At 47.4% G+C, this 27,732-nt stretch overlaps 2 protein-coding genes across 3 annotated transcripts; both read right to left on the reverse strand.

Annotated features, from left to right (window-relative positions):
• Positions 1-1,776: 1,776 nt before the first annotated feature.
• Positions 1,777-9,494, reverse strand: LOC111234069 (phosphatidylinositol 4-kinase beta-like). Its single transcript, XM_022761981.1, has 12 exons — positions 9,337-9,494; positions 7,006-7,697; positions 6,515-6,880; positions 4,952-5,179; positions 4,157-4,384; positions 3,680-3,789; positions 3,479-3,583; positions 3,167-3,290; positions 2,809-3,074; positions 2,571-2,703; positions 2,104-2,224; positions 1,777-1,989 (listed from the first exon to the last, which is right to left on the reverse strand). Exons 2-12 carry the CDS (start codon positions 7,666-7,668, stop codon positions 1,808-1,810), a joined length of 2,526 nt encoding a protein of 841 aa, XP_022617702.1. The 5' UTR covers positions 7,669-7,697; positions 9,337-9,494; the 3' UTR covers positions 1,777-1,807.
• A 334-nt stretch (positions 9,495-9,828) lies between these two features.
• selenbp1 (selenium binding protein 1) lies at positions 9,829-21,551 on the reverse strand. Of its 2 annotated transcripts, XM_022761982.1 has the most exons (12): positions 21,492-21,551; positions 17,837-17,890; positions 16,735-16,847; positions 16,188-16,373; positions 14,075-14,195; positions 13,714-13,896; positions 12,347-12,528; positions 12,023-12,101; positions 11,800-11,921; positions 11,617-11,709; positions 11,249-11,367; positions 9,829-10,929 (listed from the first exon to the last, which is right to left on the reverse strand). In XM_022761982.1, the coding sequence occupies exons 1-12, from the start codon at positions 21,493-21,495 to the stop codon at positions 10,767-10,769; spliced, it is 1,419 nt and encodes a 472-aa protein (XP_022617703.1). In that variant the 5' UTR covers positions 21,496-21,551; the 3' UTR covers positions 9,829-10,766. The 2 variants fall into 2 exon arrangements, with proteins under 2 accessions (XP_022617703.1, XP_022617704.1); XM_022761983.1 differs by lacking the exons at positions 16,735-16,847; positions 17,837-17,890 and having other exon boundaries at positions 21,492-21,550.
• Positions 21,552-27,732: the final 6,181 nt, after the last annotated feature.

Raw genomic sequence — 27,732 nt, forward strand, 5'->3', positions numbered from 1 at the left:
GGTGTGTGTGTGTGTGTGTGGGGGGGCTGTGGAAACTGACTTCCTATTTGAGAACACCTTTATTCACGTCAGTTCAGTTTGTGCAGTTTGATGAACCTGAAGATAAATTTAGTTTGAAATGTCTGTGACCTTTGACCTCTGTTCAAAGTGAAATGTGACAGCACCTCGGACTGTAAACAACAACAACTACGTCTGAGTTTCTTTACGTCTCTTTAAAACTTCAGTGAAATATTTTCTGTCTGGTGAAGAAGAGTTACTCCTCTTCATCGCTTCTTCAGGATGAAGAGCTGATCCTGAGTTTAACAGACAAAAAAACGACAGACTGGAACACCCAGATCCACCTGATCGATCAGATCCACCTGATCCATCAGATCCATCAAAGACTCTGTCAGAACAAAGACGTGTTTCAGGTCAGATTCAGATTCAGAACCTGTTACTGTTGAGGAGTTCAGAGTGCATGATGGGAGTTTGAGTGACACACCTGTTTCCTGTTTCACCTGTCACCTGAGGAGTCTGACTCCTCCCTCAGTGTGAAGGTCAGTCTGAGTCACAGCCATGTTTATCATTAACTCAGGTCTGTGTGTGAAACGATCCAACTGGTTTTAAGCTTCAGTAACTTCCTGTACACTCACTGCAGGTCACCTCACCTGGTGTCAGGTGGCTCCGGTCCTGGTCTCAGGTTCAGTCTGAGGATGCTGAAAGCTTTAAACTCACTTCTCCTCACACTCAGAAACACTGAATCCTGATCCAGATCTCCTCAGATCCAGACCTGGAAGCTAAAAAACATTTTCCTGCCACAAAACCTTTATTTCTTCAGACCTTCTCTCATCTTCTTCTGTCACTGATTCTCTGAACGGCAGTTTGACTGAACCACGCCCACCGTCCTCCGCACGCATGACTTATTATTATTTAGTCTGTAAGAAAAAGGTTTAGAATAAATGATCACTGTCCAGCTCGAGGTGACGTCCCCTCACACCTGACAGGCCACAAACAATCAGACGATTCACCTGTTGATTCACCTGTTGATGACTCCACTGATCGTTGCAGCTCTGCTATTGGCTGACAGGTTGTAAATGAAGTCTGAGGTGAAACTGAAGGAGGTGTTTGATGGAATGAGGCTGACTGCAGCTGCAGGTCGACACTGTTTGTTTTAATGGGATTTAACAGGTTTACACAATCTGCAGTTAAAGGGCTAAAACATGAAAAATAGCGGCATGGTCCTTTAAAGAGTCCGTGTGGTTTTTGTTCCTCCGTCAGATTCAGACCGGCTGCGGTTCACTTCCTGCTGCTCGGTGGCGCCGCGGCAGCAGTCTGAAGACCGACAGTCCTTCTACCTGTAAAAACTGTCCACCTGCTGAGTGTTCACATTTAAATCTAAAACTGGGCTGCTCTCTGATTGGTTACGAGTCCGACCAATGAGGGACATCTGCCCAAATATGGAAAAAGAAGAATAGGAGGAGGAAGAGGAAGAGGAGGAAGAGCGCTGAAACCAAACGATTCTTCAAAACAGAAAAGACGAACAACAAAAAGATTCAACTGACAGAGAAGAAGAAAGTGGAATAAGAATAAAATAAAGACGACGAACAGAGGGAGGCTCATGGTCTCTGCAGTCGAGTTATAAAACCTGGAGGTTCATCAGTCTGTAGACAGTCTGCATTTGTTCTGCTGCTCTCACACACACACACACACACACACACACACACACACACACACACACACACACACACACACACACACACACACACACACACACACACACACACTACACACCACCCACACAAACACACCAACACACACACAGGGCTGGTCACATGATGCCGTTGGTGAGGTACTGGAAGCCGTCGTACAGTTTGGTAGTGAGTGATCTCATTGATCCGTCCACCAGCTGATCGATCAGCAGCTGCAGCTGCTCCTCCGTCAGACTCATGTGGAACCGCTCCTTCAGACCTCGCATGGTGCTGGAGCCGTGGAAACAGGGCAGCTGAGAACCTGGGGGGGGGTCAGGACAGTCATGTAGAAAGCAGACAGTGTTGTCAGGAGAGTGTGTGTGTGTGTGTGTGTGTGTGTGTGTGTGTGTGTGTGTGTGTGTGTGTGTGTGTGTACCTTGTTGCATGATCTCCACTATCTGCAGCACCCGGTCCATGTGTTTCCTGGCTGCTATCAGACCCTGAAGCATCAGCATCTTGTAGTAGTTAAACATGTCTCCGTCTGGACCCCCCATCACCTCAAAGAGACAAAGACACAGTTCTTCTAAAGAGACACTTCCTCTGAGTTCCAGTAAATATGTTTCACACTAACACCAACATCCAGAGAAGAAGACACAGTCGTCTGTAGCTGCGTCACAATAAACTGTCATACAACCATGTTAACCTGCACGGTGAGAAGGCTACTGCTGCTAGCTCTGCTAACGTTAGCCACGCTCAGCAAACCAACATGACAGCGTTCACCTGCAGACACTGTGATCCTGATTAAACCGAGCTCAGTTCTGACCAACAGGAAGATGTTGTTGGGAACATCTCGCGTGCTAACGTGAAGTTAAAGCTAATAACCAGCGACCACAAGAAACTCACATCTACGAACTCTGTGGTGAGTTTGAAGGCGGACGTTTCAAAGCCGAGGTTTTTGGGTGAGCTGGAGAGGATGAAGCCGAAGTCGATGTGGATGATGTGACCTTCAGCGTCCAATAGGATGTTCCCGTTGTGTCTGAGAGGACAGAGGAGGAGGGGTCACAACGTTAGAAGGCATTCATTAGGTTAAAAACACCATTACAGACACTGAAAACCTGCTGGGAGGAACAGGTGACCTCACCTGTCTTTGACCTGCAGCAGGTAGCAGATGAGGCTGTATCCGGCGCAGCTCTGGACGAAGTTCCTCTGAGCAGACAGGAAGGCCTCGGTGGTCGGCGCTCCGTGTTCCTGCAGGAAGTAGTCGAGCAGAGACAGCTGGCTCTGCTTCTTCACCTGATGGAGCGACACAGCGTTGACCACGGGCTCGATCATCCCGCTGTCCGACGACAACACCAGGATCTTATAGGGCTTAATCCAGAGTGGGACACGCTCCTGCTCCCAGATAGACTGCAGGGGGGTGGGGGGTGTAGGGTGGGGCAGGTGAGTCAGTGGTCGTCATTGCGTTTCGATCATGTGATTTTATGATGTCACAGCCTTACCTTGAGCTGCTGTAGCACCTGGAAGGCGAGCAGCTCCTGTCTCAGGTCGTCTCCACATTTAACAATGACGGACAGAAGTCTCCAGTTAGGAAGGTGACCGTAAGGAGATCCTTCTCTGATCCTCCTACAGGAAACACAGACTAGTCAGACCGACAGGTAAACAACATGGAGGGTGTTTATCACCCACAGAAACATTTAGGAACATGAGGTCTGTGGTGTGTTCCAGGTCAATGGGAATTATCAGTGGATTCTTCATCACAGACGCTCAGATTTTCATGCTGAGGAAGTGTCCCTGAAGGCAGCATCACCTACCGGACCTTCTCCTCCCAGGGCTCCTTCAGGGCCACGGCCGATGGGTCCTCGGGGTCCCGTTTAAAGGTGGTGGGGGCCTGAGCCAGCTGCTCTGACAGACGACGCCTGAAACATGAGACACAAATACAGAAAACACACATTAACACACACACACACACACACACACACACACACACACACACACACAGTATATGTACAGACCTGATGTCTCCGGCAGCGATGAACACAGGCTCTTTACTCTCCAGGCTGGTGATGCTGTCCACTGAGAACTGGCTGATGTTGTCACAGCTGTTGGTGTGGATCTCTGGGAGCTGGAGGAGGGACAGAGGGACAGACTCAGCATCTACCAGCCTGTATGTGTGACACTATGAGTCGTGTGTTACTGCATCTCATGTGACACTGTCATCTGAAACCTGAACAGCTGATGTGTGATCTGTGCTGACGTCCTCTTCATGTTCGGTCTGTCTCGTGTCTTAATGCGTCTCAGCTGATGTTTTTAACTGTTGATCGATGTTTCCTCCTCGACTCTGTGGAAACTCATTCCAGGTGATTCCTGACTCTGCTCTGAACATCAGCTGTTTCACCTCCACTGACCCTGACTCCACCTACAACCTGTTTAACGTAAACTGAGAACGCTGACATCACGTCGTGTCTGAGCACACCTGGGCGTCGTCTCACCTCCACCTGCAGCTCTCCGATGTCGTCCACAGACCACGCCTCGTCGTCGTTGTCGTAGTTGGGGACCATGGAGAAGCTGCCGGCCCTCTGCTCCGGCGTCATGCCGCAGTCCGGCAGGTTCTCCACAGAACGCGTGCTCCTGATCCGGTTCTCTGGGATCCGGATCGGAACGCTGGACGTCTCAAAGTTCTCGCACTCCAGAACCTCCACGTAGATCAGGTACGGAGCCTGAGGGGTCACAGAGGAGGTGGAGACAGTGAACAGCTGATCAAACCCTGGTCGTCTGTCTGGGAGGTTGTGTTAATGCACACAAGGGTTAAATACACATCCCTTCTTCATATTGTAAAATAGTTCTGGGAAATTCTAATGTTGAGAAAAGAAGGCTTCTTGGTCATGCTGTTCACTTCTACTTCTCTGTGACAGAACGACTGTGTTTCTGTAACTGGTGAAATGTTCTCAACTATCCACTAAAAGAATCGCAAAAAAAAAAAAACCTTCTTCACTCTGACACTGATGATTTAAACGCGTCTCATTAACACTGATCATGGTGGAGACCTGACATGTTCCTCTGTCCCTTATTTTAACATTTCAGAATCTTCTTTATTCAAACTCAACAAACAAAAACGTTCAATACTTCTTAGACGTAACTCTGTTTTTACCACTAAGACTTAACTTCAGATTAAAGGATGTTTCAACCATCGCAGTTTCTGGACTGACGGTTCAGGGACGAGGCGCTCGGTCCTCACAGGTTGGGAAAGACGAATGCATGTGTGTGTGTGTGTGTGTGTCTCTCACCTTGTCTTTGGAGTTTAACACCACGGCCTGTGTGTGCGGCACTCGGACCACGTGGTGGTCGAAGGCGGCGGTGGGCAGCCAGACTCGAGCCGGCAGTTTGTGGTTGAGCAGCGACAGCTCCGAGATCAGCCGCTGCGTCTTCTGCTCTTTGGTCGGCAGCGTCGCCAAACGCTTCCCGATCCCCATCAGAGACTTTATGAACTCCCTCTGAGGAGCGAGCCGTACCGGCTGGAGGTGGGAGGGGGGGTAGAGAGAGAGAGAAGGGGGGTTAGTCTCTGCTGGTGTCATCTGGGACAGAGACACCTGAACAGGTGAAGGTCGATGTTTGTGTGTCAGGTTTGTACACTGATACGTTTCCCTCCACAGCCAATAAAAATCAACCTGCAGTTTTCAGTTTGTCCCCAGTCTCTAAGGCAGAGACACAGAAGAAGAACAAAAGAAGAAGAAGAAAGACGCTGTAACAATTAGCAACAATTATTCTGATTGGTTGGTTTGTAGTCAGGGTTTTGATGCTGCCTGTGTTTGTGGACATGTGACCTTTGACCTGGGACAGACAGACGTTTACATGTTTTATCTGAGCGGTGAAGTCTGAGGACCAACTGCAGCATCAAACCCGACACACACACACACACACACACACACACACACACACACACACCACACACCACACACCACACACACCACACACCACACACCACACACCACACACACACACAGAGTCAATCAGAGTCAATCAGAGGAGACTGTTCACAGATCAGTTTGTGTCCTCACTGATTCACCCATAACCTCCAGACAGCTGATTGGATCCAACACAAGAACTGAGAATTACAGGGTGACGTTCAGTCACAGGGACGTCACCTCACACTCAACCAGAACCAGACCTACAACCAGAACCCACAGACTTCATTTCCCACAATGCACCCCGGAGGGAGGAAGCTGGTGAACTTACGGGACCAGTCTCAAACTCCAGACTGTCCAAGCTGGAGCTGCTGTCCTGGAGGTCAGAGGTCAGGGGTTAAAACAGCGGGGGGGTTAGAGTGACGTGGATCAGACTCACATGGAGAAATAAGATCAGTTTGATTCAAGTCTGTTCATTTGTGTTAATAACAAAAACTAAATAAATTCTCAAGAGTTCTGATTTCTCCTAGTGCCTGTGAACCCACCACAGAGACCACATTAAACTTAATGACACTGAGTTGTTATACACTGAAGGTTCTTAAACTAATGATTTCTAGTATTAGAAGTTAATAACTTTCATACAAATAAAAAGGTGTGACTGAGTCATTTATCTCAAATTTTCCACCTTTTAAAAACTATTTAGGAAACAACTGATTATTAATTATCTCTCCGCTTGTGTCTGTGTGAGGTGATAAAATCCCTCTGAGCAGCTGACTCTAAATACCTGAGGCAACGACATGCAGCAGAGGTCCCAGCTGTTTATTCAACCTCACGACTCTTTTATTATCTACCATCAAAATAACTGCATCAGAAACACTTGACTTCTGGACTCCGGAACCAGAACCTGAGTCCAGCACACAAACATCCTGGTCCTGGTTGTGTTACCTCGTCCTGACTGCTCTCCACCTTCGGGTTACTGGCTGTTCTCTTCAGGTTGCTGCTCAGGCTGATGCTGACTGTGGCGTCTGATTTGGAGCGCTGATGTGTTCGTTTGGAGGGCGACAGGCCGTGGTCTCCTCCCAGGGGCCCGGGGCCAGCGGTGGGGGACGTAATGGGACAGAAAGGCGTCAGAGTCAGGGGGTCCCTGCGAGCTCGCGGCCCTGCAGGTTTGAGTTCATCAGACAGGATGAGTTTCCTCAGTTTGGTTCCTCGAGAGTGACGCTGCGTGGAGATGTGCATGTCAGAGGAGTAAGCTCCCAGCAGCCAAGCACACGTCAGACTGAAGGAGATGCTCTGTCTGCAGCGGTGAACCTGCAGACGACACACAGGGTTAAATAACAAAGATATTAAAGGAGTCTGAATGAACACATTGGAAGCTGGACTCATGTTGGATAACATGAGGTTAAGCCCTGCCCCCGTGTCCGGGCCACACCCACCACGTATGGCTTGATGGCGTCCCCGACGTCCTCGTCCATGTGGATGTACATGTTGAGGAGCTGGGGCAGGTAGAAGTCCACCTCCTCGTGGGGGAAGCTGAAGAGCCGGTTCCCGATGTAGGCCTGGACCCCAGGCTCCTTGGAGTTGTGCAGGTAGGAGATCGCCATGGAAACGTCAAACAGCTTAGACTCAAATAGGCGGAGCAGCCACGACTGTTTGGAGGGATTGTGTCTCTGCCGCCGCCGTGCGCTCTTCACCGAGCCAGGCGCCGGGCCCTCGGGGTCGACATGCTCCTCACGGATCTTCATTGGTTTCACAGTCAGAGCTGCGGGGGGTGTGGGGGGTACGGAGGGTGCGGGGGGGTCAGGCTCCGCTCCGTTCTGTTCGTCAGGGACATCACCCTCCACCTGCTGCAGCTTCACCTTCTGCAGCACCTCCTGACACGCCCGTTGAGCCACCTCCGCATCGATCACCAGGCTGAGCTCCGCCACTCCCTCACTGATCACACCCAGAGGGGGGGTGACCGCCTGGGGGGGGCCACAGGACGAGGAGGGGGTGGAGGGGAGGGACAGGGAGGGGGAGGAGGAGATGGATAGGGAGGGGGAAGGGCTGTTCTGATCAGAGGGGGCGGGGGAAAGCTCCAGCTCTGTGTCCTCCATCATGGCCGCTGGGAAGCTCCGCCCCTCCTCCACTGAAACACACACACAAAAAAAAGGTCAAAGGTCAGGTGGGTTGGGGGGGGGGGTTAATGTGATTCAGGTAATTAAAAACTGATGATATTTTTGTGATCAAACTGTTGAATGACATCATTGATGTGATCAGCTGATCACTGCAGATGACTGCCCAGTCATCAGTGATGATATTAGTAACATCTAATGTGATGAGTGTGATGTTTAGAGACAGTGAAGCTCCGCAGAGAAACACTGACAGCAGCTGTTTATCATCTGTGTGTGTGTGTGTGTGTGTGTGTGTGTCTGATGTGTGTCAGGCTGTAATCTCACTCAGCAGATTACAATCCCCCAATGGGGGAGTGGGGGGGTGGGGCAGACTGTCTGGGTCACTATGTTTGATGATCACATGATTCAGACATTGATGGACAGTCAAACATCTCAGTTCATCTTCAACAACTGTAGAGTCTATGAGAATCTGAACGGGTTAACCTGGAGTTAACTAGTCCACTAACTGTTTACACATTAATTGCCTTTTGTCTAAGACCCGTTTAGCTATATCACCATCACATAAGTGTATTTTTTAATTATATTAAGTATAATTCCTCCCCATGACCATAGTTTGAATCAACCAGCACCAGGACCAGGACCAGGACCAGTAGTTTTGACTGGACTGTCATACTGACACACATCTTTACAGGGTTTGTATCTCTCTATCCTCTTCATCCCACATTCCTTCATTATTCTGTCTTTATCTTATTAACCCCTCAGGTGCTGAACACTGTGCAGTCTACAACAGAGCTGCTGTCACACTGTTTACTGTGGCTGATACTTACACTTTAAATCTGTACATAATCTGACATATTCTATTATTCTTCACGTCACTGATGATTGATGAGTGTTTTACTGTAACTGTCCTTCCTCCTCAGAGATTCACTTATCTATTGATCTAAAACATAACATCAGAGTAAATGATTGATCCATTATTTGTCTCCATAAACGTGAAACAAAAATCTGCTGAGACTCAGAACATTGATAAAGTTTCAGATTTAATTTCCCTCATTGATAATCATCTGATCTTCTACTGGTTTCTTTCAGTCTGGACTCGTGTTGTTTTGATCCGAGTCCGTGAACGCGTCTCAGTCTGTGTCGGTGTTGATCCACCAGAGTCCAGAACAAAACCTTAAAAGTTTAAATCCTCTAGTCGGTGAGCTTAGCCTACCGTTAGCTTAGCACAAGGCTAACTCAAACAGGAGAAATTAAACTTTTCAACAGCTCCGGTACAGCCGTTAGCATCTTACCGACAGCTAACCGACAGCTGCGGTGTTGACGTCGGCTCACTCAGGTTGTTAGTTGTCGAGCTGCTGGTTAAGACGCAGTTACCGTTAACCCGTTAACTAAACATTAGCACCGTTAGCTTCCAACACAAACTGAACACACACCAGCTGACTAGCTACATGCTAAAGCAACGGTCCGCTGCTGTTTTTAACACGAATACTGTTAGCATTAGCATTACCCGACATGTATCAGGCCAACTGTTGCTAAGTCCGCTCAGCTGTTTCCAAAGCTTTATGCTAAGCTAACGCTGTGTCCGGCACATTAACCGGTCAGCTTTTCAGGTACAGTGTCGTGTCACAGAGTGTCCAGGTGAGTCGGTTTTACCTGGTGACGGTTTAGTGGCTCTGAAGAGATGTTTTATGTCCAGTTCTTCTCCATTGATTCTCTCTCCTCATCTCAGCCGCTGCTAACAGACAGCAGGGGGCGGCTTTCCTTTCTTCTTCTGCCGCTGCTTCCGGTTTGACTCAGTTGTTTTTACCGCCACCTGCTGCACCGGAGAGGTATCGCTGTGCCGTCGCCATATTGGAGCGGTTCATGCAGACAGTGTAGTTTAAATTCATCCAGTAAAACCACAACAATCATGCACTGAAGAGTTTAAGCATGGCGCCAAATCACACCTGGACATCACAGACTGACGTCACAGACTCAGTCAGGACTGAACCAAACACCTGCTGAGTCTGTCACTGGAAACAAAAGAGACTAAATAATAAGAAATTATTATTAAATCAGACACTGAACTTTATTGAAACATCGTGTGTTTACAGTTTGAACAGCAGGAGGCGCTGCAGGAAACAGAAGTGACCAGGTGACACCAGGTGAGGTCAAAAAGGTGAGTTTAATTTCACTGACACAGAAAACAAAGCTGACGTGAAGGAGAAAGTCTCATGAATATTCACCTGCTGTAATATATGACACTGAATATTAATGAGTCCCTACAGAACATGATTATGTCAAAGTTTCCTGGTTACAAACTGTGAATCCAGTCATCAGGTGAATCCAGGATCAAACAGCTGATCTTGGGAATAATCAGAGTTCACTTACAGTATTGATCAGTGTGATCTGACCAATACAATCAATACAATCTTTTTGTTTATTTGTCTAAAGAATATTTCATGATTGTTTAATGTAAAATATTTTTTATTTCTTGGGTTTAAATTTGACTGAAGTGTCATTAAAGTTTTGCTGGAAATTAATTTTGATTTATTTACTTTCTCCTTTTCTTTATCTCATTATTATTATTATTATTATTATTGTTATTATTATGTGAAATGTTGATATTAGATGTTTTTATAATCTGTTTTTTAAATTTTTTTTATTTCACCAGCACACACTCCTACCGTTGCATTATGGGTGATTTTTGTCTTATTTCTGCGATTAATTAAACTGCAAGATTGTTATTGTTGCTGCTCTTGTTATCATTCTTTAGTGATTGTAATATTTGTTAATTGTTGTTTATTGTACTTTAATACCTGTCAGATGTTAAAGCGTCTGTTTGTACTTTTACATGTGACCATTAAGTTTTGTTGTTACATTGAAAAGTCAAATTAAAGTTGATTTGATGATTTATTTCACAGAAATGAGAAAATGAACTTTTACTGTGAAGTGACGTCTGGACTGTTCATTAAGGCTCAGAGTTAAAAACAAACGATTCCTATTAGTAAAAATATTTTTTCATAGTTTTTTCTTGATGGGACCATTAAAGAGAAAAACCTCTCCCTGTGTTAACGGAGTTATTAATATCCTGTCTGATCCAGTTACACCCAGATATCAGACGTACAGTCTCCTCCCGGGTATCTCAGCTCGTGGGCCAGAACCGGACCGTCGGGTTCCTTACCGAAATCCACCAGGAAGTTCTTGTTCAGGGACAGACCTCCGCTGACAGAGTTCACATCGATCTGCATCATCACCGACCCCTCCCTGAACAGAGAGGAGAGAGGATGAAGCTCGTCACAAGGGTCGCCATGTGGCCAAAAGTATGTGGACACAAACATTACAGTATCTAATGAGACAGTGTCCATCCATGAAACTGAGCCCTCAACTTTTTACCTTAAACCATTTAGTACTGTTGTGATGTCATCAAGGTGTTTTTAATGGAATGTTATTGGGCTACTTAAGCAATAAATTAATGAACATTAAGATGTATTATTGAGCAGTACTGCAGTAGTACTGCAGTAGTGTTACAGTAGTACTGCAGTATATTACAGTAGTACTGCAGCAGTGTCAGTACTGTACGTACTTGACCATGTCAGGGTAGAACTGTTTGTCCCAGCTGCTGAACAGAGACGTCGTCAGATAAAGTCTCCGACCGTCCAAACTCAACTGCAACATCTGAGGACCTCCATAGACACGCCTCCCCTGAGAAACAGACAGGTGAGAGACAGACGGGTGAGAGACAGACAGGTGAGACACAGACGGGTGAGAGACAGACAGGTGAGAGACAGACGGGTGAGAGACAGACAGGTGAGAGACGGACGGGTGGACAGGGACAATCAATCAGAAAGATGAATGAATAAATGATAAACCCCAGTAGAGGACATTAGACAGGGTGTTGGACAGACAGACAGGTCCAACCTCACCTGTCTCTCTGCTTCCTGTCTGTGTTACCTTGATGATGCGTGGGGGGGGCTGTGGCTGGTTCTCAGGGTCCTCCAGGACTTTGACTGGTCCATCACTGACGATACTTCCTCCCAGAAACACCTGGAACAGACAGACAGGTGAGTCAGCTGTCTCACTCTGAGGATTTTACCTGTTCACCTTCATCACTGGACAGGTTTTACATCATCACACCTGGCCGACCAAACGGGGCTTCTTCCTGTCTGTGATGTCATACTGTCTGACGTCCCCGTGCAGCCAATTACTGAAGTAGAGGAAACGGTCGTCCAGTGATATCAGGATGTCTGTGATCAGTCCTGCAAAGACAGACAGGTGACAGGTAACAGGTCAGACAGGTGACAGGTCAGACAGACAGGGAACAGGTCAGACAGACAGGTAACAGGTGAGACAGACTCACCTGGCATCTCAGGCAGCATCCATCCCTCCACCTTCTTACTGGGAACACTGATCACCTTCTCTGCAGCCCAGTCACCTTTCTGATCAAAAACAAAACCAGGCACATGGATCAGACCGGACCTGGACTTAGACTTGGCTGCAGCCCATTCTCTGGAGCTGGTTCTGGAACTGTTCATGTATCACAGTGTTTTAACAGGGTTCTACTGTGATCGTCGGTTCAGGTGAATCAGGGTTAAATCTGCTTAAAACCTGATGGGGACCAGAACCTAGAACCCTAAGGTTCTGACTGGAGTCTCACTGCGATCTACAATCCTGTGGTACTAACCGGTGTTTTGTAGAACCTGAAGACAGTTGAGGGCAGAGCACAGCCCACGTAGCCCTCGGTGGCGTCGGGGTCGTGGAGGAACCGGACCTCCAGAGGAATAGCTCCCTCTTCACCCAGGTCGAGCGTCTGCAGCCTCCTGTGGGTGGTCCAGTCCCAAACATGGAGGGCGCTGCCGTAGTGACCTGGGACGCCAAGAATGATGAGAAGGTTCTGTCATTTCTAGAGCTGAGAGGAAACATCTTCATCCCTGTATCACTGACCAGAACCAGACCACCACCAGAACCTAGAACCCTGTGTCACTCACAGGAGACTGATTGACTGACTGAATGTTGATGATGATGATGATGATGATGATGATGATGATGATGATGATGATGATGATGATGATGATGATGATTAGCTGTTATATGAAGGTTATTGAGCATTTTATGACTAAAGTATGAAACTTTCTCCATGTTTCTATAAACCAGGAAGTTTATTTTCAGACGTGGAGACATGTGACCTCTGGGACAGGGCGGAGCCTCCTGGAGTAACGAGTGTGGTGCAAACAAAACTACCATGTTAGCTTCTGATTAGAGTGTTTCGCTAATGTGCTAGCTAGTCATGTGATTCAGTAGAACAAACAGCAGAAGATGTCAATGTTTCTAACAAGCTATAGCTGCGTTAACACCTGGAAGTTTTCTCTAAGAAAAATTATGTTGTTACACGGTCTTTGCAGCAAATAAGCTTCTTTATCAGAACAAAGATACACATGTTTATAACGGAGGAAATGGGGTAAAAACTGGACCTCTCAATGTCACCAGAGGTCAGAGGCAAATTGCCTCCATGTCTGAAATAAAACCTTGGGGTGTGTAGATGAAATGCTGAAACTGTCATGCTTTAGTCATAAAATAAACAACTGGTTTGTCTCTCTGCACCACTGTCCTAATGGAATAGGAACTTTAAGTCCTGGGTCCTATCTGGAGTCCTGGATATAGAACCCAGTCTGGAGGATTACTGAAACATGAACCTTGAACCCTCACAGGAGACTTGGCCCTGATGTACTGAAGGAGTCTTAGTGGAGTCGGACCCTTGAACCTTGCAGTACTGTAAAGACTTACTGGGATCAGAGTCTGGAACCTTGAGTGTTACTGGGTTCAGAACCAATCAGCCTTGTGTTACTGACCAGAGACCAACAGGGAACTAGAACCTCAAGTACTGACTGGAGTCTAAAGGGAACCTAAAATCCTGTGGTGCTGATTGTAGTGAGGATCCTTACAGAACTCCGGATCAGGACCGATGATCCGGAATGTCAGGGATGACGGCGCCTGGATGACATGTCTGTGACATCACAGCTAAAGGAGACGGAGGTTTTCCTCCTGACTCACCCTCCATGACGTGGGCTGGATTAAAACCGTCAGCCAGAGCTTTTGGCGCCCCCCATTCAGTGCTGATCATCACGTTGTGCCGAGGTTGGTACCAGAAGTCATACCCAAAGGGCACCGCGTCGCCGGTGTGCTCCCAGTTACCGACCACCTCGAACGTCTCACCGTCCAGCAGAATGAAACCACCTGAGAGGACGACAGCAGGTGTAACACTGAGACTGTCCACTAGAGGTCGCCACGACAACAATCAACAGAGGTTTGTGGTTCAGAGCTGGTTCCTTTCACTCCTTTACTGTGAGGTGTTTAAGCTCAGCTTCCTGTCTACATGAGGAGGATTTAGGAGCCAGTCCGCCGGAGGTCTCACCTTTGCCGTTACCAGACGGGTCTCCCAAACAGCTGATCATGATCTGACCGTTGCCCAGACAGTGAGAAGTGTGAGGGTTCGCCAGGTTACACTTCCAGTACAGATCCACAGGTTCGACCATCTGAAGACAACAAACCACAACATGAACACAACTGGAACGTTTCATTTCCACCACGGAAAACAGAGAACTTTTCAAAACAAAAGACACAAACTGCTTCACAATAAAAGCATCCAAGCTAGAACCCTGTGGTACTGACTGGACACTGACTTGGATCAGAACCTAAGACCCCGCTTTACTGACTTGAGTCTTTTTAAGTCTTTATTTTGGGGCAGCAGTTTAAATTACATATCACACAACAGGGAGTGATACTTTACTTTCCTCTGCCGTACACAGTTTTTCAAAATGTAAGAACTTTGTGGAGTTTGGGAGACGGATCCACTTTGATCCACTTGGTCAAAGTTTCTTCAGGTCATTTTTTCCATGGCATAAATGTAATTTACTGTAACTGTATCGTCGGGGGCTCAGGAAGTAACCAGCGCCTTGTGAGTGTTATTTTACTGGCAGAAATCTTTACTGATCCTCCTCTGAGGCCGAGTTCAGACCTCCTGCCAAGGAAACTGATATCAACTGTGTGGTTCTCATTCTTTTAGTCACAAACCACAGACCTGGACCGCAGCCGAGACCTGGAGCAGAGATCCACTGCTCCCTCTGAACCACTACAGTCAGAGTCTGAAACAATCCTGAACCACAGCTCGTTGCTCGTCTTGTTATTGTATAAGATTTGTTCTCTGGCGCAGTGTGAGTTATTGCAGCTGTGTCAGGAGGCAGCAGAGAGGGAGACACTGGCGGTGGTCTGTACTGAGACTCACACTGATCATCACCACACACACCTCAACACTGAGGCTGCTGAATGAGCCAAACACATGTAAAGGTCACACCTGTCACAGTCACAGGTAGAGCTCACACTGATGATGATGATGATGATGATAATGGACACCAGAACATGACTCATCTAGACTTTCACTTTTAGTTAAACTATGTTTATACTGAGTCAAAAGAAAAGGCAGACGGTAAAGTGAGTCAATCCACTGGTTTCCAGCAGAGCACCACGACCTCAGACTGGGAGGTGCTGACTCACTCAGCTGTCCCAGAATCCTCTCTGTTGTTTATAAACCCTTCAGTGGTTCAGTGAGGTCTCTGAGGAGGGCTGGTGATTAAATGATTCAACATCAAGTCAAATGTCTTTAAAATATTTTAAGTTTTCTAAAGAGCAGCTGGGACAGAGTTTATCCTGCAGCCTGAACTGAGGATGAACCTCCTCCCCCTCCTCCTCCTCCTCCTCCTCCTACTGTTTTCAGACGTCATGGTCAGGACCCAGTCAACCCTTTATGGGGCCTCAGGACAGATACCAGCTGTGGTGTCCCCCCCCCCCAATGCAGCTTGTCCTCTGGTTCATGTTGTGATTCACTGGTGCTACCAAACAAATCTGCAATTAATCAAATTAGCAGAAAGTAATTGGTCCACAGTGAACGTGGAGCTCTCAGGCCCCTGAGGACCCGGGGCCTCGGGGCAGGTGATGATCCAGGTTTGGTTAGTGCCAACAGGTTTCAGTCTCAAGTGAATCTGGATGAACAAACAGCCTCCACAGAAACGAGCTTCAGGTTTACTGAGAGTCCAGACTCTGATCCTGGACCGGGTCAGAGAACATGGTGACAGATTGTGTTTGTCCAAATGTCTTTAAACGCCTCAGAGGAGGCGGGTCGTTACTCTTCTCTTCAGAATCATCAGAACTGTTTGAAACTTCAGGTTTATCTCAGGTGAGCCGCTGCTGTCCAGGTGATTATAGATTTTACTTTCATAGAGAATTTAAACAACTGACCAGTGAAACCAGTGAAACCAGTGAGGACTGACAGCTGATTACAGCCTGATGACTGATGGTCACGTCACGAGTTTGACTCTGGACGGACAGGAAGTAGATTTTGTATATAAAGAACAAAACAGCCTGAGCTGATAAATAACACTGTCAATAATCAATAACAAAGAACTTCAACCTCACACAGGTCAAAACACGATCAGTTCTGATTGGCTGAACTGCCCGCAGGTCGTTCATACCTTGTGAATCTGCGGCGCTCTGGGATTCGTGCCGACGTCCACCACGTAGACTCTGGATGAGACGAGCGACGGCAGAATCAGACGGTTCCTCTTCTTGGAGGCGTCTCCGAAGCAGCTGCTGCAGGCGTTCCAGCCGGTGTGATGCAGCTCGTCACGAAGGTTCGGCATCGGCAGCCGGTGGATCACCTGAGAGGGCAGAGGTCAAAGGTCATCTCAGGTCAAACTAGAGGGAGAGGTTTAAATTTTACTTCAGCGGCTAGTTTAGAAAGTTAAGAGTCAGTCTGAAGGTTGAAGAGTTTTCAGAGGAGAAAGAAACAACAACCTGAAGCAAGAAGAAGAAGAAGAGGAGGAGGAGGAGGAGGAGGAGGGTGAAGAAATGACAGCCGATCCAGCAGCGGGGGGAAGCTGATGAAGAAGCTGATGAAGAGTTCAGTATGAGCTGCACTGGTTCAGACTTTAAAACAACAAACTGCAGCAGAAGAAGAAGGTGTAGTACTGGACCCAGCACGGTTCAGACAGTCATCAGGAGCAGGATGACCGGGTCTACCTGGCAGTAGGTGGCAGACTTTGGGTCGACATCGACGGTGGCCAGGTAGTCGGGTTTCAGGATGTCGGTGTTGCGGTAGACGCAGGGCAGGTAGACGATCTCCTCCCGAGGACCTCCAACCACAAACACAGTAAACTGAACTCAGAGCTGAAAGACCTGAATGACCATGAATCCATCAGGTCTCACAGAGCACTCACATGTACACGCTGGCTTAACGTTTGAGAGTCGTCATGGATGCTGATTTAGTAGCAGTGGTTGCTAATGTGCTATGCTAGCTGTCAACCAATGCTAAAGGGAACTACAACTCCCTCAGGCTTCAGTTTGTGTCCTGGTTCATAAAAAACCTCTGGACCTGAACCCACCACGTGGTCTCAGGACTTCTGAATAAACGTGATTTGATTGGCTGACGCTGAAGAGTTTAATCTTTCTGAACTTGTACCACAAGAAAAGCGAAGCAACAGAACCACAATGCAGTTCGGCGACGCGACACGTCCCACCAAGAGTGGGTTCTCTGGACCCACCATCCAAACCTTTACAGGATTTGGTTTTTACCTGAAATCTGCTTTATTTTTATTGGATCACTCAGAAAACAGTCAGCCAATCAGAAGAGAGGCTCAGAGCCTCCTCTCTTCTGATTGGCTGACTGACCTGTTGTTACTAGAGCTCCAGAGAGAAGCCTGAGAGAGGAGATGTAAAACTACACTGAGATGGTTTTTATATCTTCTGATGGATCAACACTTCAAATAAAACACAGAAGAAGAAGAAACATAGAGCTTTAAACTGAGACTGTTGCAGAACAGGACTGTAGCAGGAACAGGATCTGGTTCTGGTTCTGGTTCTTGTTCAAGACCATCATTCTTTCTTCCCGCAGCAGATCAGACCACATCAGGACGTGTGTGTGTTCATGGTGATGAAACATGAACTCATATGAACACACAGTCGCTGTATCTGTAGGAATAGCACAGACCGTCACTGCTGATTTTATTAATCAGAGGTCAGATGAGGCTGATGGTGGTCGTGGGTGTGGCCTCAGAGGAACACGGGGTCTCAGGAAGGAGGTCTGGACAATGACTGATAACATGAACAAAGACAGTTGTCTCACCCTTCATGGCGTCCAGCGGGCTGCGGTATCCCGGTCCACATCCTGAGCAGCTGGCTGAGAAAACACAACAACAGGTCAGAGACATCGGGTCCACACAGGTCACGCTTCGGTCCTCAAACTCCCAGAATCCCTCAGCTCACAGCTGACGTGTCCGCGCGGCCGGACGATGTGGTCTGAGTTGGATCAGCAGCTCCTCGTCTCTGTCCTCACCTCACCTCATCACAACTCGACAGGTGTTTTATTAGTGATTCAATTATCAGTGAAACCCAGAGGAGGAGGGGGAGGGAGGAGGCTCTGACTGACACGCACCTGAGATACAACAGCACAGCAGCTGACAAACAACAACAACCCCCCCCTCGAATAATTACACACACTGTGTCCTCCTGTCTGTCTGTCTGTCTGTGTGTCTGTGTCCTCCTGTCTGTCTGTGTCCTCCTGTCTGTCTGTCTGTCCTCCTGTCTGTCTGTCTGTCTGTCTGTCTGTGTCCTCTTGTCACTTCCTGTCACAGCCTCCTTCAGATTTCATGGACCTCAGAGTGAAACTTGACTTTAGTGTGAAGATAAAGTGATTATATGTGTGTGTGTCAGTGTGTGTCAGTGTGTGTATGTGTGTGTGTGTGTGAGTGTGTGTTAGTGTGTGTGTGTGTGTGTGTCAGTGTGTCAGTGTGTGTGTGTTTGTGTGTGTGTGTCTGTGTATTGATTGATTATAAATCAGCCTGTTGATCAGTTCTCTGTAGATTAATCTATTTAAATATGAATTCTACAGAAAAACAAACCAGTGAAAAAACTGCATGTTCAACGCGGCAGGTGTCGGGTCAATCTATATGTCTGATTGGTTATTCCTGATAAGACACGTGGTCGATCATGTGAGCCGGACCTGAACCTGAGTTTGGACTAAGGAAACAAATGATGGACAAAAAGCTTCAGCAGCTCTGCTCTCTACTGAGGATCCATGTGAACTAATGTCCCCTCCACTGTGAACACAGCATTATATAATACACACACACACACACACACACACACACACACACTCTCTCTCTCTCTCTGCCTTCAGATTTAAAGGGACAGGCCTCTGTTTTTCTGCAGCTTTAAATTGTCACATTCCTGATTTTCAGTTTCAGCTGCAGCAATTTATCAATTAATCTAAAAGACAATTAAGAAACAATTCTGATGATCGATCAGTTGAATTAATAAAGTGTAAAATCTCACACACACACACACACACACACACACACACACTGACTGTCCAGTAAAGGAAGTTAAAATCAAACCAGAGTAAATGATTTGAACACAGAACGTTTCCAGTTTAAACCTGAGTTCAGGTTTATCTGAACTTTAACCTTCATCAGTTCAGATCAGATAATAAAGCTGCAGTAAAACTCACTTCCTGTCTCAGAAATTTTTATTATATATAAACTACTTTCCAGGAAACTACAGATCTACGGTGGCCGCTGCGGCCTCCAATCAGAGTGATGACATTCTGCACATGTGCGGTTAGCCCCTCCCCCCAACAGGAAGAGATCAGCTGCTGCATTTATTCAAATATCTTGTTTTACAGGAATGAAAGTTTTTTTTATCATCAGCTGCTTTTTATCAAACTGAACTTCAAGTTGACATCGTGACACATTTGGGGGGGGGGGGGGGGGGGGGGGGGGGGGGGGGGGATTTGAGACTGTGAACTAACAAAACAGTCATGTAGAAATAAAACAATATTTCACAACATTGGAATAGAAACTTTCTGAATCAGATGTCAGCTCGAAATCTGTCCATGTTTAACTGGAGCGACATCATGAGAGGAGGAAAAGTTTCTCTCCTTCATGACTCAGAACAAACATGGAGGGAAACGTCCCCGCACACGGGGAGGTCACAGGGTCAGAGAGGGCGTCGCCTCCGTCATGAAAAACACACACTTTGTTAAGTTTTGCTATTTTTCAGCAACAGTCAGATTCCCGACACATGCTCAGTTTATCACCTCAGCAGTCGGGTGGGGGGGGTCTGACCACTGCTCTCCTTTAGGTCCTCAACCACACAGACGCCAAAGCTGCGATTCCTCCATCGCATGTCGAACTCAGCTTCGGGTAATTCCAGCCGTCAGATCGAGTTCATCACGACAGGAAAAGTGAGAACATCTGTCTGTTTTTGAGTCTCGACAGTTTGAATGTGACAGCTTCTGTTTGGCTGAGCTCCAGTTCCAGTGTTATTAACGACTCAGGTTCTAATCCTCGTTCTGCCTCGACACGTCGGGATTAAAGTCACTTCAGATGACTGCTGATCGGTTTTTGAGAGATTTACACAAGCTCAAGACATTTTCACGTTTTACAAAACACATCAGTAAATACTCCAGTCCTGATTCCTCAAGCTTTTACGTCTCGGTTGCTAACGAGTGTCTGAATGAGACTACAGAGGTTGTTTGGAACGCTAAACACCGATCTACTCACCAGTCCACCTTTAGAGCCCCGTGAACTCACCAGTCCACCTTTACAGACTCGTTAACTCACCAGTCCACCTTTACAGCCTCGTTAACTGACCGGTCCACCTTTACAACCTCGTTAACTCACCAGTCCACCTTTACAGCCTTGTTAACTCACCAGTCCCCCTTTACAGCCTCATTAACTCACCAGTCCACTTTTACAGCCTCTTTAACTCACCAGTCCACCTTTACAGCCTCGTGTTCATACTTTATTACTAACTCTGTCAGAGGAAACAGTTTTTTAGAAGAGGTCAGAGAGGAATCAAACTACCAGCTGAACTTTAGTGGTGGAGACGTTGACGTCATGTGACCCTGGTGTAGTTGGTTTATAGTCCAACATTAGCTTTTTACTTCTGATTGTAATGAGGCTTCAAACATCAAACAGTGATGTTCATTAGTGAAGCTGAACTAAACCTCAGGATCAGAAACTGTTGTTATTTTCTCTAATAATCCAAAAGACAACGGAGAAATCCTATTGGCTGTTTGTGGAGGGAACCAGGGTGAAGCTAACTTCAGGTGGACTACAAACATACTTCATCCTGCTGCTCTGTGTGGTAAAATATGAGAAAATAATAATGATAAAACACACACACACACACACACACACACACACACACACACACACACACACACACACACACTCATGTCCCTTTAACCTGAATAAACACCTGATCCTGATTCGAACCTGCTGCGTTTCCTCTTTATCACCTGGAGAATTTCTCATCTGTAAAAAGTTAAAATGTTTAATCTTTTGACTCCTCCCCCATCACTCTGTCAGCCAATCACATGTCGCCTGTAATTCCACAAAACCTGGAGCTAAATTAAGGAGTATCGCAGTTTATTAATTTTTATTCATTTCTGGATCTGGAGCTTGTTTCTTTCGTGTTTGTGCTTTTTCAAAGTGTAAGTGACTCTGTTTAAAGCTCAGACACCTGGACAAACTGTCGGACTGAACCTTTAGTTTCCCTCCTCACACTCTGAGCTGATGACAGGAAACAGAGCAAAGGTCAGGAGCTGCAGCTCTGCTCCAACCAGACCCCATGGAAAAACATGAGGTTTAAACAGCTGAGACAAAGAGGAGCTGCAGGTGAACAAGTGAGTGAAGGAATGAGTGAATGAATGAGTGAATGAATGAGTGACAGGTGATGGAGGGATGATTAAAGATAAGAAATAAAAATGAACTCACCCATGTCTGAGCAGCTGGTCTGATCAGCTCCTTCAGGTCCTGCTGTTAGCCGGTCTGGGTTCCCTCAGACCAGATCCTGTGAAAAACCAGGAGGGTGGAGTTTAGAAGTTTTCACACCAGCCAATCAGAGAGGAGATGTGGGCCTCTCACGCTGGTCGTACAACCTGACTGTTAACCCCGTGAGGCCCAGACAGAGTCTCACTCCTCAGTCTAAAGATGGTGTTAAATGTGAATGTGGTTCTGTTGTTTGATCTGAAGAGCTGATTTTAATGGACTGTCACTGAAGGGATCACACACACACACACACACACACACACACACACACACACACACACACACACACACACACACAGAGCTGGAGTTTAAAGCGTGTGAAATTAAATTTATGTGACAACCTGACAACTCAGTGTGTGTAGGGAAACAAAACAATACAAAGTCCATCAGAATCATAAAGTGCGTGTGTGTGTGTGTGTGTGGGGGTGTGGGGGGGGGTGATAAAAGCCGTTTGTCTTGGATTTACACGAGTAAAAAAGAACAAAAAGGAAGTTGTTCACTGTGAGATAAACACATTTTATTTTATTATTGTTATTACTACACTATTATTACTATTATTCCTTTATTCTTTGTTTATATGTTAATTAACAGTATTATAATTATTATAAATTTTTAATATTTAGATAGTACTTGTATACGGGGGGGGGTGGGGGGGTGGAGGGTGGTACTGACAGATGATGAAGGATGTAGAGTTGTTGGTTTTTTTCCTGTTTGTTTCAGTTTTATGTTTAATAGGAAAACAGGAAAATGTAGAAGAGACGTGTGAATATCATGTTTATATTAAAGAATCCACGTCTAACATTACAGGTGTGTGAAACAGCTGATGCTCTGCTGTTGTGATTGGTTTAACCTCCAGAAGTCGAGGGAAAATAAGAATAAAAAACTGAATGAGGGTGTCATCAGCCTCATGAAAAATTCAATTATATTAATAAACTATGATAATAATTTCTTTATATTATCAATATTATAATGAACAGATTTAATAAGAGAATAATGTGATGGAGGAATCAGACTCAGCGGATCGTCTGTCTCAGAAGTCATGCTTTTACTGTGGAAAATGAGCTTTTCAAACTAAAACACGTTTTGTTTCCTCGTTACAGTTTCTGCATCAAGCTGGTCTCAGGTCAGTGATTTACTTCATGTAACATGAATATTTATCATCATGTGATTTATATCATCATATCATTTCAAATTAAAGAATCTGTCGTCACATTAAATTCACATCTAATTATTTTAATTAAAGCATCAAGTATCTGAATTATGTTTTTATTCCCCTCCATAAGGTTTCATGTATTAAACAGTATTGATGTTTAACACCCCCCCCCCCCGAAAACAAACAATAAAAACAACCCTGCAGATGGTTTGTGTTTTATTTCTGACAAACCGCATCAGACATGTAGAAATCAAACATCTTCATCTTCATCATCATCATCATCATCAGCTGGACAGAAATAAAAACAGCTTCCTGTCTGGTCCGACATTCATCATCATCATCATCATCATCGTCAGTTCAGGTCCAAGTTCTTGTCACATGACTTAAGTTTTCATTATTAAATGAATTCACTCACCGAAGCACCGACTAACTCCAGACCGGCCAATCAGCTTCAAGAACTCGTCTCCCGACAGTCCGACATGTTGTCAACGTGTTGCTTATAATTGTTATTATATTATATTATACTGCTGGTGGAGAGAAACGGCCCAGCAGGTGTAAAACGTCAAACTCAGTCTCCGTTTTTTTTTTCCAAATCACTGATTTATTTGACGAATCATTTTCTGACTTTAAAACTAAAGTCATATCCTAGACCTTTGAATGTTTGTCTGTTACCATCACAGACTCTCAGCCCAACCACCCTGGGCATGCTGGGAAACCTCCCACAACCCTCTGCAAGTGTAAACACGTGTCTGTCAGACGGATGAACGAGGACGCTGATTGGCTGCTCTGGAGGCGGGGTTTTAACGTTCTCCTGACTTGAAGATTAAGGCAGGAAAAAAAACAACACAACTACAACTTTAAAACTACAGTTACAGCTGAGAGTGACCGGCTCCAGCTACACGATCGTCTCCAGTTTGTTCATCTGTGAAGATCAATGACACGACAAACCGTTGACTCCGGCGTCTCCTGAAAGTCCGTCAGTGGCTGGATCAGGACAAGGGGCTGACTTCACGTCATGTGGTCTCTGCCTCCATCTTTAAAATCAACACCAACTCCTGTCTGCTGGTTTCTGTCAATGTGACACACGATTAACTTCCCAAACAAGCAACGACCGGCGCAGCGTCGGTGCGTCGAGCTGCAGTTCCTCTGGTGTCCACTAGATGCTGCTGCGCTGAACCAGAACACAGTCAGCACATTAATGCAGCTTCTTCTACTGTCCACCAGGGGGCACATGCTTTCGCTTCACAGTCTGACCTACGTCCATGATTGTGGTACATAATCATATCTACATTATCACATCCACCCTCCACCTGGACCGGGAAGAAAAGGTGCGTTTATGGGCGGGTTTTCTTTGATTGACACCCTCAGCTGGGCTGGTTGCTGCTTGTTGTCCCCCCCTAACCACCCACATTTGGTTTTCAGGGTCCAGTAAATCTCAGATGAGACAAAGTCCGGCAGTAAACCCAAAAGTCTCTTCAGGGACGACTCAGGAGCTAATGGTCCTTTACAGACTTTAATCCACGTCTTCGCCGTCTCTTCAGCTTTTGTCCATCCTGCCGTCCTCCTCTACGTCGGCCTCTACACCTTCTGTCCTGCTCTTTATTTTCCACTCGTCCCCTACTTCCTCTCCTATCACGATCCTAGTCTCTCGTCTCTCCTTGTTAGCCTCCTTATTGTCCTCCTCTGTCTCCTTTCCTTCCTCCTCGCTGTCCTCTTCCCTTGTCTTAACGTCATCTTTTTTGTCCCGCTCCATGTCCTCCTGCCTCCCTTCCTCCTCTGTTTTCTTCCCTTTCTCTTCTGTCTCCTTCTTGTCTTCTTTCACCTCCTTCTCTGTCTCCTCTTTGTCCTCCTGTGTCTCCTCTGATGTCTCCTGTCCTCGCCCTCCTTCTTGTTCCTCCTTGGAGCCGTCTTCGTCTTCCAGCTCCAACATATCAAGAGAAAAGGCTTCCAGAGCTTCAGCACCCAGCAAGGCCTCCGACAAGGTTTTAAGGAGGTCCAACTGGATCTCCTCTGGTTTCCCACTTGTCATCGCCTCCTCCTCCTCTACCTCCTCGTTAAGAAGAAGACCCGACAGCCTAAAAGACTTCCTCCAAAGCTGGGGGACTTTGTTCAGGTGCGTCAGGGCCTCGACCACCCAGTCAACCAGCAGCTGGGCCACGTTTGCTTGGAGCCGGTGGGGTGACGTCTCCTCAAGCTCCTTCGGATTTCTGGCAGTGAACTTCGCCCAACGCAACAGAATGAAGCGCTGCAGAGCCGGCTTCACACAGACCTCCAGAGGCTGAAGACAGAAGGCGCAGCCTCCGGGAATCACGGCTGGGAGGGTGCCCGACCCACTGATGGAAGTGAGGAACTGATCTCCCATGTGTTCCCGGTGTCGGTCTGAGACCAGCATTGATTTACTGGGCTGGGTTAGACCGGACGTGTGCTGCAGCCAGACCTTGTTAGTCCAGAGGTCCAAGGCTTCTTCCACTAAGAGACTCTCTGGTCCGGCCTCCAGCAGGATGAACTGAGGCAGGACTTTCTCTGCCAGCTGCCTGTTAGCCAGCACCAAAGACGGCAGCATGGTCCCGTCTGCCAGTACTGTCAGGTACACAGTGACCAGAGGTAAAGACCCCGTGAGCTCCAGGGCCTCTGAGCGGCGACACTTGTCCTGAACTAACCTCAAATCCACAAAAAGACACAGCTCGTCCATCGCGGCCACAGCGTTCTCCGACAGCTTGTGAACCTGGATGATCTTCTGGGTAAACTCCCTGAAAGACTTGACTTTGGCCTCCAGGGAGGCTGGCAGGGTGCGAGTCAGTGTGGCTGCCGTGCCGATGCTCCGCACACCCAGCCGGTGCTGTAGCATGAAGCTCACCGCCCAGTCGTAGGAGATCCGGAAGGAGTCGCTGAAACCTCCCTTCTTCTTCAGCGTGGAGGCTTTGTGGAAGAGGTTGCTCTCTGTGATTGGAAGCTGCTGCTCACGCATGGACAGCACCCAGGCCACCATGCGATCCTCGCCGTGGACCTGATGTTCCGGTTCAGTTCGTTTCAAACGCCTCTTGGCCTCTTTCAGCCACGTCCGGATGAGCTGGGCCTCGGTTGAAAAGACCCTCGAGGCTTGGCGGAGTCCGTCACACAGAGCAAACAGGGCGATCCTCAGCTGACGGGCGGTGAGGAAATCGTCGCGCTCTTTAGAGGCGGGCAAGATGGCTACCGGCTGAGTGTGGCTGTTTGTTGTTGATGGCGGGTGAGACGTTGGATGTTTTACTTCTTTGATAAATTCGTCTTTAAGATCTTCACTTCCTTCATCAATGTCATCCAGATCGTCCATCCTCTCGTCGTCAGAGAAGTCCTCCACGGGGGCCATCGCCTCATCCATGTTGTCCTCGACCTCGTCCACCTCGACCGCCCCACTGCAGCACAAAGAACCACAGAATCAACACAGTAGATGAAAATCAATCAATCGTTCAAAACATTAGAGCCAAACCTTTAAAACTCAAGACTAAAAAAAAGCAGAATTGAACATATTTTATTTAGCGAATTACCTTATTCTGTCCTTGAGAAATCCGACTTTTGTTGGTCCTGTTAAAAACATCAGACATGCATCTTTAATTATATAAAGTTTTACAGTGATAAATCAACTTCTGATCAGGATCTTCTGAAAGTATAAGATACTGACCTTTGTTCAGAGGTGAGAGGCCGTGATACTCCCAGAAGCAGCTCGGCTGTTTACACAGGTTGGCTTTACAGGTGATGCAGCCGTACACGCTCTCATGGCGGATGCTCTTCATGTTGCAGTTCTTGCACCTCTTGGAGATGGCGCTGATCTTTGCCATCCTGTGTCTTTGTTTAACCGGTTCATCGGCCACCTCCACCCTCATCCCGCGGGAGCTGGCGATCTCCATGGTCTCAAAATATTTCTGGGCGCACTTAGCGAGCTGGTTGCCCAGACGCTTGCGGAAGTTGACCTGAGTAAAGAGACCGTCTTGCACCCAAGCAGGTGGGTTCTCTTTGCGACTCTCCCGCAGCACGATGAAGGCGTTGACGATGCTCAGGTTGACCAGAAACCAGAAGACGCTGCGCCAGTGTCGGTCCTGAAGGATTCCTCCCAGTGGGTTACAGGCCAGCAGCTGTTTGCAGATGTCCACCCCTCGCATGTTCTCCTGCAGGAGGCGGAACGCCATGGGGCGGTCGATGGGGTCCAGGCCGCCCACTTTGGTCTGAGACCTCCTCCAAACAGTGTCCATTTCACCCGGAGCCGCATTAGTCGACAGGCAGCCCATCTCCTTGGTGTCCCTCCAGCGGGTGGCCATCAAGGGGCCAAACTGCCTCTGCAGGAAGTCCCCGGGTTTCTCCAGCTGGCCCTCCTCCCACAGCTGTCTGGGCAGGATGGGGTTTTGTGGAGGGAAAGAGCTGGAGGCGTAGATGCCCTGGTCCAGAAGCTTCTGCATGAGCGGGACAGAAGTAAGCGAGCTGGCCAGGTAGAGCTGGTGGTGTTTGTCCTCCAGACCCTTCATCAGCTCTGGGACCACAGTGAAGCCCGGCTCCTGGCCCACCTGCTCCCCCACCTGGATGAAGAAGCGATGGCAGTAGCCTGACTTAGAGTCACAGAGCAGCCACACCTGGGGCTGAGTCTTTGGGTTCCCTTTAGTTTGGCAGCTCTCCTCCTCCAGGCTGGGCAGCAGCGCCCTGTCAATGGTCAGACAGCAGTTTGGCCGGTAAGCGTTCCACATAGCTCCACCCACGATGTCCAGCATCGGCCTGAAGATGTGCAGCGAGTCACTGGGGTTGTTGGTGCCGCGAAACTCATCTGTGGTGAAACTGCCCATGCGGACGTTGGCAGCAATCTGCTTGAAGCGTTTGAAGCTCATGGCTCGGTAGAAGGTGTAGCTGTTGTCGTAGTGACTCCAGGACCAGTAGTGTGACGGGTCGGGCAGGTTCTGGATCCCCATCAGAACCACCAGGCCGATGAAACCTTTGATCTCGTGAGTGGTGACGGGGACCCAGTCCGGGTGGCAGGAGCCCAGGAACTGGCAGGTCTTGGCGTGGGCG

Source organism: Seriola dumerili, unplaced genomic scaffold, assembly GCF_002260705.1.
Source record: "Seriola dumerili isolate Sdu_G_001 unplaced genomic scaffold, Sdu_1.0 BDQW01000435.1, whole genome shotgun sequence".
In the NCBI taxonomy this organism is placed as follows: Eukaryota; Metazoa; Chordata; class Actinopteri; order Carangiformes; family Carangidae; genus Seriola; species Seriola dumerili.